At 34.6% G+C, this 14,003-nt stretch overlaps 2 protein-coding genes across 2 annotated transcripts; one reads left to right on the top strand and one right to left on the bottom strand.

Annotated features, from left to right (window-relative positions):
• Nucleotides 1-1,745: 1,745 nt before the first annotated feature.
• LOC109207992 lies at nt 1,746-2,363 on the bottom strand. The gene has a single exon (XM_019370992.1). The coding sequence runs from the start codon at nt 2,361-2,363 to the stop codon at nt 1,746-1,748; it is 618 nt and encodes a 205-aa protein (XP_019226537.1).
• Nucleotides 2,364-6,954: 4,591 nt separating this feature from the next.
• Nucleotides 6,955-13,218, top strand: LOC109207994 (galactokinase). The gene is made up of 13 exons (XM_019370993.1): nt 6,955-7,310; nt 7,440-7,627; nt 8,050-8,096; nt 8,322-8,416; nt 8,509-8,591; nt 10,074-10,142; nt 10,353-10,538; nt 11,454-11,588; nt 11,897-12,031; nt 12,389-12,459; nt 12,538-12,615; nt 12,695-12,836; nt 12,907-13,218. The coding sequence occupies exons 1-13, from the start codon at nt 7,148-7,150 to the stop codon at nt 13,015-13,017; spliced, it is 1,503 nt and encodes a 500-aa protein (XP_019226538.1). The 5' UTR covers nt 6,955-7,147; the 3' UTR covers nt 13,018-13,218.
• The last annotated feature ends 785 nt before the right edge of the window (nt 13,219-14,003 follow it).

Genomic DNA, 14,003 nt, shown 5'->3' with positions numbered 1-14,003 from the left:
GACATCAACTCGAATTGGAGCATTTACAGCTGGAATATGCGATTTAGTAACCCGCGGAAGGTTAGTAAATGCATCTGGCAATTGATTTGCAATATTTAACATATAATGATCTTTTTAACTTCTTGTTCACATTGATTTGTATGAGGATCCAAATGAGATAGAGATAATACGTTCCAATCTATATCTTTTTCCAGCTGTTTATTTTCTCCCCCTAATGTTGGAAAAATTAATTCATCAAAATGACAATTAGCAAATCTGGTTGTAAACAAATCTCATGTCATAGGCTCTAGATATTTAATAATAGAAGGAGATTCATAACCAACATATACTCCCAACCTTCTTTGGGGACCCATCTTTGCGCGTTGTGGTGGAGCAATTGGAACATATACCGCATATCCAAAAATTCTTAGATGGGAAATATTTGGCTCCTGACCAAAAGCCAACTGTAATGGGGAGGCTTCATGATAACTGGTTGGCCTTATGCGCACAAGTGCTGCTGCATGCAAAATAGCATTTCCCCACACTAAAAGGGGAAGTTTTGTCCTCATTAGCAATGGTCTAGCTATTAATTGGAGGTGTTTAATCAATGATTCTGCTAGACCATTTTGAGTATGAACATGAGCCACCGGATGCTCAACTTTTATTCTAGTGGCCATACAATAATTAATAAAGGCCTGAGACGTAAATTCACTAGCATTATCAAGACGAATTGTCTTAATTGCATAATCTGGAAATTGTGCTCTTAACCTTATTATTTGGGCCAACAATCTCGCAAATGCCATATTATGAGTGGACAATAAGCACACATGTGACCATCTTGTAGATGCGTCTATCAAGACCATAAAATACTTGAATGGTCCACATGGAGGGTGTATAGGCCCACATATATCACCCTGTATACGTTCAAGAAATGCAGGAGATTCAATCCCAACTTTAGCTGCTGATGGTTTAATAACCAATTTTCCTTGAGAACAAGCACCACAAGAGAATTCCTTAAATTGAAGAATCTTCTTGCTCTTCAATGTGTGCCCATTTGAATTCTCTATTATTCTGCGCATCATGTTAGAACCGGGATGGCCCAACCGGTCATGCCAAATGATAAAATCATTAGAAGTAGTAAACCTTTTGTTTACAATGGCATGTGATTCAACCACACCAATGTTTGTGTGGTACAACCCAGAAGAAAATGCGGGTAATTTTTCGTGCACATATTTTTTCCCCGCTTTTATTGTAGTAATATAAAGGTATTCAACCTTTCCTTCGTTTGATGTCTCAATATGGTAGCCATTTTGGCAAATAGCTTTGAAACTCAATAAGTTTCTTTGAGACTTACTACAATATAATGCATTATCAATAGTTAATATCGTTCCTCCAGGTAGTAATAAGGCCGCTCTTCCAGAGCCCTCAATCAACTTTGTACTACCAGATATTGTATTAACATAGGCCTTTTTCATAACCAAATAAGAGAAAAATTTCTTTTCTCTTAACATTGTGTGAGTTGTAGCACTATCCAAAAGACATAGATCTTCATTACTCATCTTGGATCCAGTTGAAGACGGGGGAAGTTTAATTTCTTCATAAAAAAATAAAATTACATCATAAGAAATGCGGGAAAACTAACATCACCAACGACAACATAAGACAACTTAAGTACTACTTGAAAATAAAAACAACTTTAAACGAGACAAAAATACTGAAAATAAAAATAACAACATAATTGTATTCCCTAGTAAAATGATCAAAATTTAGTTTTGATCTCCAAAGAAATCTTCAACTTCCAAATGAGTAAGATCATCAAAGCCTTGAAAATCATCATCATTCAAAGCAAGATTTGCCTCGGCATTGTCATCATTTTTGTTTGAAGGCCCTGCCTCAAAATTATTTTTAAAGGTCAAGTGAGACTCCACTGGGGCATTAGCAGAAGATGCTCCAACATTATTTGCCTTTCTTTTGATGGAGTTTTGATAAAGCCTGACAAAATGCTCAAGTGCACGACATTCAATTTTCCAATGACCTTTCATGCCATAGCGGTGGCAGTTACTGCTTTTGCCTCTTGAAGGATTGTTTTGAGAACCCATATTGTTCTCTCGTTTGCCATGACCACCACGACGACGACTATTATATCGTCTCTTACCATTGCCATGCCCACGTACATTCATATGACCATGATTATTATTCTGCCTTTTTCCAGACTTATCACGTCTAGCTGTCATATTCGCTTCAGGAAGCGGAGCTGACCCTGTGGGACGGGCTTCATGATTTTTCAGCAAAAGGGTATTATGTTGCTCAGCCACGAGAAGGCATGAGATCAATTCAGAATACTTTTTATAACCCCTTTCACGGTATTGCTGCTGTAATACCATATTTGAGGTATGAAAAGTCGTAAGAGTCTTTTCCAACAAATCCTCATCATTCATAACATCCCCACATAATTTCAATTGGGAAGTTATTCAAAATACAGCAGATTTATACTCACTTACGGTCTTAAAATCTTGCAGCCGTAGGTGCATCCACTCATATCGAGCCCTTGGCAAACCGTAGCCTTAAGTGATCATACCTTTCCTTCAGGCCAGTCCACAATTCAAGTGGATCTTTCACTGTCAAATATTCAACCTTCAAACCATCATCCAAATGATGACGAAGGAAAATCATGGCCTTCGCTTTGTCTTAGCTTGATGCCTCATTACCCCGAGTAATGGTGTTACCAAGGCCTTTAGCGGCTAAGTGAATCTCAGCATCGAGAACCCATGATAGCTAATTCTTTCCAAAAATATCAAGTGCCACAAACTCAAGCTTTGACAAATTCGACATAGTGAAAACAATCAAAGATGATAAATAATTAGAAATCATTAGGATAATAGCGTAAAGAATCTTAAAAATTGAAATAATATAAAATTTGTGATCTATATACACTAAAGTGATAATTCCGTACAAAAGAATACTATTTGTTTCTTCAAATTATTTGTATATCTTGATGTTAACTAGAACAAAAATGTCTTCTAACTTTAACACAATTTCAAATGTCGAACAACATAAAACTAGTATTCTTCTCTCAATTAATTCGATTAACATGAAAATAAGCAACTTTCACATGACAATCATACAAATAACTTAAACTAAAGAAACATAGAATTTTTTTATTTTTACACATATCTAGAGATGTGAGAAATTATAAAACTGCATATTAAAGGTACTAATCATGAAATCAAAATATACAATGAAGAAAACAAAATGAACAAATATACCTGAACAACGAAAAGAGCTCAACTTCGTGCTGATAACGTGTTAGGAAATGTAGCTCAAAGTAACAATATAAAACAAGAAGATAAATAGAATAAGAGAAGAATAGATAACTTTCTTATTTCATCAAGTGTTCAAGTGTGTTCTCTTAAACATGACATTAACAATTGAGATCATGGGGGAAGATCATGGGCAGAGGTTATGGAGGTGTGGGAGTTACAATTATAATAGTGATGAATAGTGGGAGGTTATTTACATCATAGGTGAAAATATTGGGAGTAGTGGACATCCATATTAACTATAGGCTTTACAACAATAGATAGATAGATATTCATATCCCACGTAAAGTACTTGAGTTAGTTCATATGGATAAGGATCGTGGCCCAACTATATTGTCGATAAAATATTTTCTGATTATTACATCTTTGACATAATGATTAGTTATGCATTCTTTCCGTCCCATAATTATACTAGTCGTATTCCTTGCTTAATGATAAAATTGACCGGATTTTGATCTTGTATTAGACATAGACACATGTACCTTTTGACTAAAAGTTGCTAGTAAATTTTAAAACTACACGAGAAGTATTAGGATCACTCGGTAATTGAAATTGGTGTAATTACTAGGTAGTAATTACACAATCTTGTAATTACACAATATAGTAATTACCACGATCTGTTTGTTTGTCATAACGTAATTATAGTGTAATTACAAGCGTATTATTTGATTGCACAAGTGTAATTACACAGTTAGATTAAATTTTAAATAAGGTAATTATCAAAACTTAAAAGATAATATAATAAATATATGTCTATAAATGATATTAGATTTGGTATTTAAGATGCACATTTTTTCTTGAATATTCATTAATTAGTAATCATATATTTATAACTAATATTATAAAAATAATTAATATATATTTTTCAAATTAATAATATTTAGTTTAATTAATTATAAAAACTAAAAAATAAGTTTTGTAAGAACATCATGAAAATGCTTGTTTGATAAAATACAACAACAATAACAACAATCCAATATAATCTATCATATAATTATTCAAGTATTTGACAAAACTAATCTATCAATTTTAACTAAAAAATGAACAACATGCAATGTGAAATAACAAGCCAATACTACTAAAATAAGTAGCGGGTGAATTGAAACCATAAATATAGCATAATTTCAAAATAAAAAAAAAGTTTAACATATGTCAAAATACAACATAATAAAAATAAGTTCCTATACAACTTAAGATTAGGAAATATAATAAGTTTACAGCCTCATTCAATAACAAAATTCTACTTTAATGACATCACTCATTATATGCCAAGTTTGTTAATGACTCATTATTTCTAATATTAGGAGGTGTAGTTTCAAAAACAAGAAAAATAATGTAATTACACTAATAAATAAATAAATAAAATTAATAAAAATAAAATATACGATCAATTACATGGAATCACAAGAAGTAAAGGTAGAGAAATAAAAGACAAATAATATACAAAGAAAAATATATTTTAAAATTAAAAAAGAAATTAAAAGTAAAAATAAAAAAATTAAAATAAAGAGAAATTAAGTAATGGAAATAAAAAGTTATAAAGAAAATAAATTAAAATAAAAACAAAAGGAAAGAAATTAAAAAGTAACATTGTAATTACATAGTGTAATTACCAGCAATTCTCACCTTCCCCTTGAGAATTGAAGAGTGTTATTACACCTCTTCAATTGCACCCAATTCCATGCTAACCAAGTAATTACCTGACTAGACAAAACATGCTAAACTGTGCAATTACACCCAATTATACCCAAATCCAATTCCTAGGTGGCTTTCCAAACATGCTCTTAAAGCAAAAAAATTATAGAAATATGTTACCTTTTGGATGATCTTTAACTTTTGAGTGCCATTTGTCTCGTGGGAAGAACTTCAAAGTCAAAAGTTAAAAGTGTTATCTATGAGACAAGCGAGAAGCAATACTTATTAAATTTGAAATTTGGTTCATAAGGCAGGAAATAAAGATTTACTAAGATCATCCACTTGGGGCTTTGCACCTACACCCGCTTTTTGTGTCACATTTTAACTTGTGTCCGCTTTGCAAAAAAAATTGCAAGCGTACCCGTTTTTTCGCATAACTTCAGCACACGGGGCTGAAGTAGCCAAGGGAATCACGCAAAACTTCAGCATTTTAGTAGCCGGGCCTGAAGTTCAGCTCTAGAGCTGAAGTTTTTGTGTTGTAACTGGAAACTTCAGCTCTAGAGCTGAAGTTTTTGTGTTGTAACTGGGAAACTTCAGCTCACTTCAGCTCTAGAGTTGAAGTTTTTGTGTTGTAACTGGGAAACTTCAGCTCTAGAGCTGAAGTTTTTGTGTTGTAACCGGGAAACTTAAGGTCTCTTGTCTTTGTGTTGTAACTCACCCAACTTTAGTTTACCGCTATTAGATTTTAACAAGCTCTTTTGCTTTAAACAAGCTCCATGCTCAATTCTGAGTACTCCTTATCCAAATGGAATTTATCTTTGTTCTTTCATTGACCTGGTCATATTTGTATATTGCTATTCAAATGTGAATTTTTGTATCTCACGAATCTAAAATTTTGTTTTTGTATGTTGAAGTGTGATAAAGCATGCGTATAAATGAAAAATGTCGCCAGGTGAGAAAGAAACTGACAAACATTCTATGTTATTTGTTTAGTGTTGGGTTTACCACAGGGTGCAAACGTAAAAATTGCACGGGGCGCCCTATTTGGGCGCCCCTTTTTAACCTGTAGCCGCTTTGTCTTTTTGTTTGCATCCGTACCCACTTTTTAAAAAACTTCAGCTTCCCTTTATAACTGTGAAACTTCAGCTCTAGAGCTGAAGTTTCCGGGTTACTAAACAAAAACTTCAGCTCTAGAGCTGAAGTTTCCGGGTTACTAAACAAAAACTTCAGCTCTAAAGCTAAAGTTTTTATTTTATAACTGGCAAACTTCAGCTCTAGAGCTGAAGTTTCCCGGTTACTAAACAAAAACTTATAAAATAAAACTTCAGCTCTAGAGCTGAAGTTTTTATTTTATAACTGGCAAACTCGCGAGTTAAAAAAAAAAACTTCAACTCTAGAGCTGAACTTCAGGCCCGACTATTAAAATGCTGAAGTTTTGTGTAATTGCCTTTGCTACTTCAGCCCCGTGTGCTGAAGTTATGTGAAAAAGCGGGTACGCTTGCAATTTTTTTTGTAAAGCGGGCACAGGTTAAAATGTGGCACAAAAAGCGATAATAGATGCAAATGCCAGTAGAGAGAAAAACTGCACAAGAGGGCTACAGGAGAAGAAGAAAAAAGAAAATGAAGGAGGAGAAGGGGGAGGAGAAAGGGAGCTGAAGTTGTTTAAAAAGTGGGTACAAGTTAAAAAGTTTTAAAAAAAATAGGTATAAGTTAAATGGGGCCGTGAAATTTTTACCTTTTGAGAGCTGTACTTTCACTCGTATTAAAGTTCCTTTCAAAAATAACACAAATACAATTTAACCGGACGACCCAAGAGCCCGCCACTAGAACCCAACCCTTAAGAGGCTAAGGTCCAAGGGGCTACCGCGGGAAGTCAGCTTCACCTGTAACCTTAAGGACACTTTACACCACTTTCTTGGTTCGTCTAGTCACCAGTCTCGTGACTTTAGGAGTCCCACAAAAGAAGTGCAAAAGGTCAACAAAAGTAGATGGGTAAAGTAAAATAAAGTATTGAGTCACAGAGAATATAGGAGTCCCACAAATTATCCATAATCTTTTTGTATGATTCCTTGTATCTCACATTCCGGTTCGGAGAGCAACTCCTCTTTTTATTTTTAACTCCTTATATATATATATATCCTTTTCTTTTGGATACAGTATATTCCTTTGTCGCAGAAAGCGAGAGAAAAAAGTTGAGCAGAAACCGAAATTAAATGGCTAGGCACGAGGAATTACCAATTCCAATATTCTCTGATCTTGAGCCAGTTTATGGTGGTGGATCACAGCTTGAAGAAGCTGAACTTCGATTCAAGAATTTGAAGGCTAAGTTCATAGACTTGTTTGGCCAACCCCCTCATGTCTACGCTCGATCCCCAGGTCAATTTCACCTTTATAATCTCATCTTAACTTTCTTAGTCGGTTATTTTCAAAATCTGAACTCTGTTAGTCAAAATCGTTTAAATTCTCAATTTCTTCCTTAGAGGTTGAATTATTTGAAATATGCAGGGAGAGTGAACTTGATCGGAGAACACATTGATTACGAGGGTTACTCTGTCTTGCCTATGGCAATTCGCCAAGACACAATTGTGGCGATTCGGAAGCACGACGCCGATGAGTCCGAGAAGCTCCTTCGAATTGCCAATGTGAATAGTGACAAGTATTCCTTGTGCAATTACCCTGCTGATCCTCTGCAGGTATCATAACTTTGGTGTTAAGCATATAATGCAGTATGTGTTTCCAGCGTGCTATCTGTGATTTACTTTGCTCTAAAGTTTATTTGAATTGAGAGGGCTGGTACAGGGTTTAAGATTAAAAGATATTTGAATGTGTTTAAGATTAAAAGATATTGCCTCACATACATACATAAAATGTTCTGAGTATTAGTTTGGGAATTATCTACTATGTCCTGGCGGTTCTTCATATGCATATAAGTTTGTTTGGGAAACAAATTATCAAGTCTAAACCTTGGTTATAAATTACAGATGAAAGAACAAAGAAAAGAAGAATAAGAAAAAGGGGAAAAGAAATAGAATAGAATCTTGATTCTTGAATACCTTTATGCTGGTGCAGCAATTCTAGTTTCTTTTTGTCATAACCGTATGTCTATCTTTTGCAGGAAGTTGATCTAAAGAATCACAAATGGGGTCATTATTTCATTTGCGGGTTAGACCTTACTTTCTTCATCCAAAATCCAAAGAATCAGAGAGTATTAGGTTTCGCATTTCATGAACTACAAGTTAACAGAAATTAAATTTTACCACATTTGTCGTACTTTATGTGAACTCTTGGGAAATATGTGCTGTCAGCAGAAAGTTAAATATATATAAGGTGAAACTATTCATATATACAATGTCATCCAAAAAACTGTTAACGTGTGTGTGCGTGCAGGTACAAGGGTTTCTATGAGTATGCCAAGTTGAAAGGGATAGATGTCGGTGAACCCGTCGGACTTGATGTTATTGTTGATGGTACAGTTCCAACAGGTATATGCCTTCCTATCTTGAATACCGTCGGTTAGTAATTAACTTGTCAGTCTTATGGCTTATCTCATGGTTTCCATGTTTGTTGGATGTAGGGTCTGGACTGTCAAGCTCTGCAGCATTTGTTTGCTCTTCCACGATCGCTATAATGGCTTCAGTTGGCATTAACATGCCCAAGGTAGTAACCTAACCATATTCTCAGTGCTGGAGAATTAAATAAAAGACATTTCCTGCTCCAGCAGTTTGGTGGACCCATGTTCAACCAAGGGGGTTCAATTGAACCCGTTTGGCCGAAAAGTTTTCACAATTTGTATGTTTCAAATAGTCTTACCAAACAAAAATTATCGATGAACATTAAATCTTTAATCCTCTTGCCAACAGAAAATGAAGTAATGGTTCAATCGGGTTTATAGTAATTCAAATGTCCCATGCTCAAATCTGGCCTCAACATTTCATGCATCTGTCTTTCCCTTTTTTTCTTTGGCTAAAAGGAGCTTATTTTTAACAAAAGAAAAAACCAGATGAAATTAGGAACAATGCTCCCCACGCCTGGGCTTTGGTAATGGTAAAATAGTAGAGCATGATGTGTGGATTAGGCCCATTTCATGGGTTCGAACCTGGCCGATTATACGCTGCGTTTCGAACTTACTTTGTTGTCAGTTAACATAGTTGGATGATATAAACTTTTTGAAACAAATTATGTAAATGAAATATTTTTACCTAGTTTGGTGTTAGTACTCTGCCTTTGCGTAATTAATCTAAGGTTCAGTATTTGATTTTGTTTATCTTTTAAAGTTGAAACATGAATTCATCATTGATGTATAAAATTTAGTCTTTCCTTTGTGTTTTCAAAGGCTAAGTTTCTTTAACACTTGATAAAGCTATCGAGAACTGTTATTGATGCAAAAATTAAGTTAGAGATAAAAATTTAAAAAGTAAGTTAAAGTCAAAACTTAAATTTATATTCAGAGCAAAAACTTTAAAAGTTAATGGGTTCAGTTTATAAACTCCTTTCTTTTACTATTTCTGTTAGTTTACTTTGGTTTATAACTTTTGAATTTCTCTTTATCGATATTGTTTGTTTAGTTCAGTTTATAGCTCTTCTTTTTGGGTATCTTTTGTTCTAAGTATTTAATTTAATTAGAATTTAGTAATTGTTATAGATAAAATAGATTTTTTGTTAAAGTGAAGTTATAGAAGATTTTTAAAGTAAGTAGTTTTTTTGTTAGAGCTTTGTTACAATTTTTTGAATAAAGGAATACCCTCAAAGTATCACTAAAAGAACAGCAAGAAAAACCTGCTTGTCGTTCTTGACCTGCCGTACTTCCGCTGTTGTAAAGGTTCTTCATTGAACCTGCTCAAGGAAAAACTATTGAACCTGCTTGAGGAATATTCTGTGTCCGCCAACTACTCCAGCTAAATCAGTGTCCACCCGAACATTTGTTTTGGATCTGATTTCTTTTCCTCTTTAGAAGTTTCTTTGCAAGGATTTCCTCATTTATGATGAAGGAATCTGTCATGACTATTTTCTTTCCTAATCTGTTGTTACTGTCTTCCTTTTGTTCTATTTTTACTTGCTTTGAGTTTTCAAATTTTGGATCTGTTGGTGTGTTTAGCTGTAGCTCTGTTTTGCTAAAAAGTGATAATCTTTTCTCTGCAGAAAGAAATTGCTCAACTCACATGTGAATGTGAAAGGCATATTGGGACTCAGTCTGGTGGAATGGATCAGGTAATGCCATCGAGCTCTAAATCTTGATCACTTAATCAGAGCTGGACCAATCAAAGTGCAGTATACAAACTAGTGTTGTCCTAAAAATTGATGGTTTCCTTATTCTTATCCTAAATATCAATGTAATTTTTCTCTTTGCTAATCAATATTGCAATGCAGACAGTCTTGGCTTAATCCTTTTTATGGCCATCAATCAATTGTTTTGTGCAGGCCATCTCTGTTATGGCACAATCTGGGTTTGCAGAGCTGATTGATTTCAATCCTATACGTGCAACTGATGTACAACTCCCTGCTGGTGGAACTTTTGTAATAGCCCACTCATTAGCCGAATCACAAAAAGCAGTTACTGCTGCAGTTAACTACAATAATCGGGTTGTTGAATGCCGACTAGCTGCTGTAAGATTTTGCACCCTTTGTTTGATAATTTTCTTATATCTCTGATCATAATAGTTCTACTTATCCGTCTCCCAATTGGTTTCTTGGGGGATTTTTAAACTTCTAATGACATCTTATTTCAGTATCTTGAAACTTTAAGCTAAATACCTAGTTGAGCTGTGCACAAGTTGGTCGAGGCATCACTATTTTCAAAACCAAAATACTTAGGTTTATGACTTTTCCTTAATCAACTGTTTGCTTATTGGTTCATTATTATCTTTTACAAACTCAATGTCCTTAGGACACTGCAGTGCTTTTGATAAGTTAGAGTTATATAATATCCACGGCAATAATTCTGAGTTTTAAATGATTTAGATGGAAACTCAAATTTGGTAGTGTGTGTGTGGTAGTGGAACTAATTCTATAGGACTATGTTGCGCGGACTCTAAAAATGTTGCCGCACCCGTGTCGGATCCTCCGAAAATGCATTGTATTGGAGGATCCGACACCTACCCGGCAACATTTTCGAAAAGTCCGAGCAACCTAGCTATAGGATGCTCTCCCATTGAGATCCATGAGAGAGCATGGTAAGTTTTACTTGCTTACTTGCAGGCAAACCATTTTGTTGGCTATTTAAATGGCCTTGTTTTTTGTTTTTCGTGCAAAAATAACAAAGATGCAAAATGTTTCTACTCCCTGATCCATGTGTTTATGTTGCCTTATCAACTCAGCCCTTGCGAATCTTCCTGGTCTGTAAACTGTTTTCTAGTACATTTGTTACTATGTCAGTAACTTACATGTTATTGTTTACTTTGAATTTACATAGATATATATTGCCTTTGAATAGACTGGTCTTGCTTCACTGGATAGAGTTGCAGAATAACCTACTTGGAGATGCTAGCTTTCCCCTTTTAATGCTCATTTGAGATTTTGCAGATTGTACTGGGCATTAAGCTGGGGATGGAACCTCATGAGGCAATATCTAATGTAAAAACACTTTCTGATGTTGAAGGGTTGTGTATATCATTCGCTGGTACTCACGGTTCTTCTGACCCTGTCCTTGCTGTCAAGGTATATACTCCTCTCTCAGATCATTCCTCTCCTGGTTGACATCTTTCTCTCTGTCTCAGTTTCATTATTTTAAGATCTAGTTCTGGGTGATAATTTGTGATTGCCATTTTCTTCAAGTTGAATAATCATATGTAGTTGGATATTTTGGTTGGTTTTTCAGTTAGTATTATTTTTTCATCCTATCAGTATTAGCTTTTCGTTGTGGTCCTTGTGATTATGGTCCTGTTAAAATAGGGCTTTGTGATTTTACTCCTTTTCTTGTTTGCCTATATTACATTCAGTTGTAACAATTTCTACCACTGCTACAGGAGCTATTGCATGAGGAACCGTATTCTAGCAAAGATATTGAGAATATCACGCAGCAAAAGTTGGAAACGGTCTTTGCCGCTTCCCCAACTTCCTTGGATGTGCTTCGGGCTGCTAAATGTTACAAGTTGCATCAGGTCATTGTGTGTTTTTCAATCTGATTTCTTTTTTTCCTTCTTTCTTTGCCTTTCCATCTTCATAGTGGGCCCTCGCCTGGTTTAAATTGATTTGCTTCAAATTCTTTAAAATGGAATTTCGTTGTCCATTTTGTTCCTTTGAAGGATGTTTACAATTAATAGGTTCTCTTCCTTAGGCCTTTTGTTATTTCCCTACTTGCTTGTCCATCTTCAATAGATGCTTCAAGATGTTTGTTCCTCAAGGCATGTTGTAATGTTGTTTATGTTGATATATGAACGATCAAAGAGTCATTTCTTATTACATGATATCACTATGTTTGAAGTTTCACAAAATAATGCTCTTCTTTTACCTTTCAGAGAGCTGCCCATGTATATTCTGAAGCCAAACGTGTCCATGCTTTTAAAGACACTGTATCATCAGAATTAAGGTCTGCCATGTCATGTTCAAGTCTTTTCTCCGTTTCTTTTTCTCCAGACTCAAAACCGTAATAAATTGGTCATTGCAGCGATGAAGACATGCTGAAGAAGTTAGGTGACCTTATGAATGAGAGTCACAATAGCTGCAGCGTTCTTTATGAGTGCAGGTAGAATTCATGCATATAAGAAAGTTGTGTTTATAATATGCTTCCATGGCCATCTTTGATTTTTCTTGCAATCAATTAGTTGTCCAGAATTAGAAGAACTTGTGAAGATTTGTCGAGATAATGGTGCTCTTGGAGCTAGGCTTACAGGAGCTGGATGGGGTGGTTGTGCAGTGGCTTTGGTGAAAGAGAGTCTTGTTCCACAGTTTATACTTAATTTGAAGGTATATTTCACTCGTAAATATTTTAACATTATGCACTCCTAATTAGTACTAACCAATTATTATTCTGCAGGAGCAATTTTATCAATCAAGGATTGACAAAGGAACAATCAATAAGAATGATCTTGGCTTGTACATTTTTGCATCCAAACCCTCAAGCGGTGCTGCCATTTTCAAATTTTAAGCTTCATTACCTTCAATATTTCCAATCCAAAAATAAATATTTATGCAGACAACTTTGTACCCGTTGAAACTCATATCATATGTTAATTAATAGTTGCATACATTTGTTTCGCTTCGAATAATCAATTTGGGTCATTTATTTGGAGACTTGTTTTTGTAGTACATTCAAGTTAACTACATAAGTGAAATTGTTAAATAACAAGTTTTTTCCCTCTATGTATAAAAGAAAGAAAGAATGATACTACTACGAATAAATTCTCAGTATGTTTTTTTAATTAAAATATTACTCTGATCTTACTTTTGCATCGGATTAGAGTTTATACCAAAAACTAAATGCTTTAACTTTTAATACTATAAAAAACCTTCCCCTTTCTTTGATGGGAATACTTTATTCTGAAATTAGTGGCTTGTTCCTTAATTCATTGGCATCTTTTAAATATATATATATATATATATATATATATATATATAAAATAGAAGATGCTTCCTACATGTGCTGGTGGGATCGGCTTTGAAACATGTGTAGAATGAGAAAAATGAAATATTGTTGACATCCTTGGAATTGAATCCAAGGCTATTTGTTCAATTATCTCCAAAGTTCTGTTTTTTTTTTTAAAAGGTTGTAGCTTGTGATTATTCTGTTTTCCCCCTTCATGTCCCTGATAAAATCTTTAGTTACTACTTCTTCTACATCTCTGTTTTAAAAGGCAGAATTGGGGGGTAGAAATTCAAAAATAGCCAGATTTACCACTAGTCGTTGAAAAATAGCCAAGTTTCAAAAGTCATCGAAATTTAGCCACTTTAAATCTGAGCGAAAACACTGTTCAAAATCCGGAAAAATACGCCCGCAAATTTTACGGGAGTTCCAGCATAAGTATGCTTGAACTCCCGTAAATTTTACGGGAGTTCCAGGATAACTATGCTGGAACTCCCGCAAATTTTACGGGAGTTCAAGCATAATTATGCTGGAACTCCCGCAAATTTTAC

The sequence above is a fragment of the Nicotiana attenuata genome, unplaced genomic scaffold, assembly GCF_001879085.1.
Source record: "Nicotiana attenuata strain UT unplaced genomic scaffold, NIATTr2, whole genome shotgun sequence".
Lineage (NCBI taxonomy): Eukaryota > Viridiplantae > Streptophyta > Magnoliopsida > Solanales > Solanaceae > Nicotiana > Nicotiana attenuata.
This window is presented reverse-complemented; position numbering and strand designations above follow the sequence as displayed.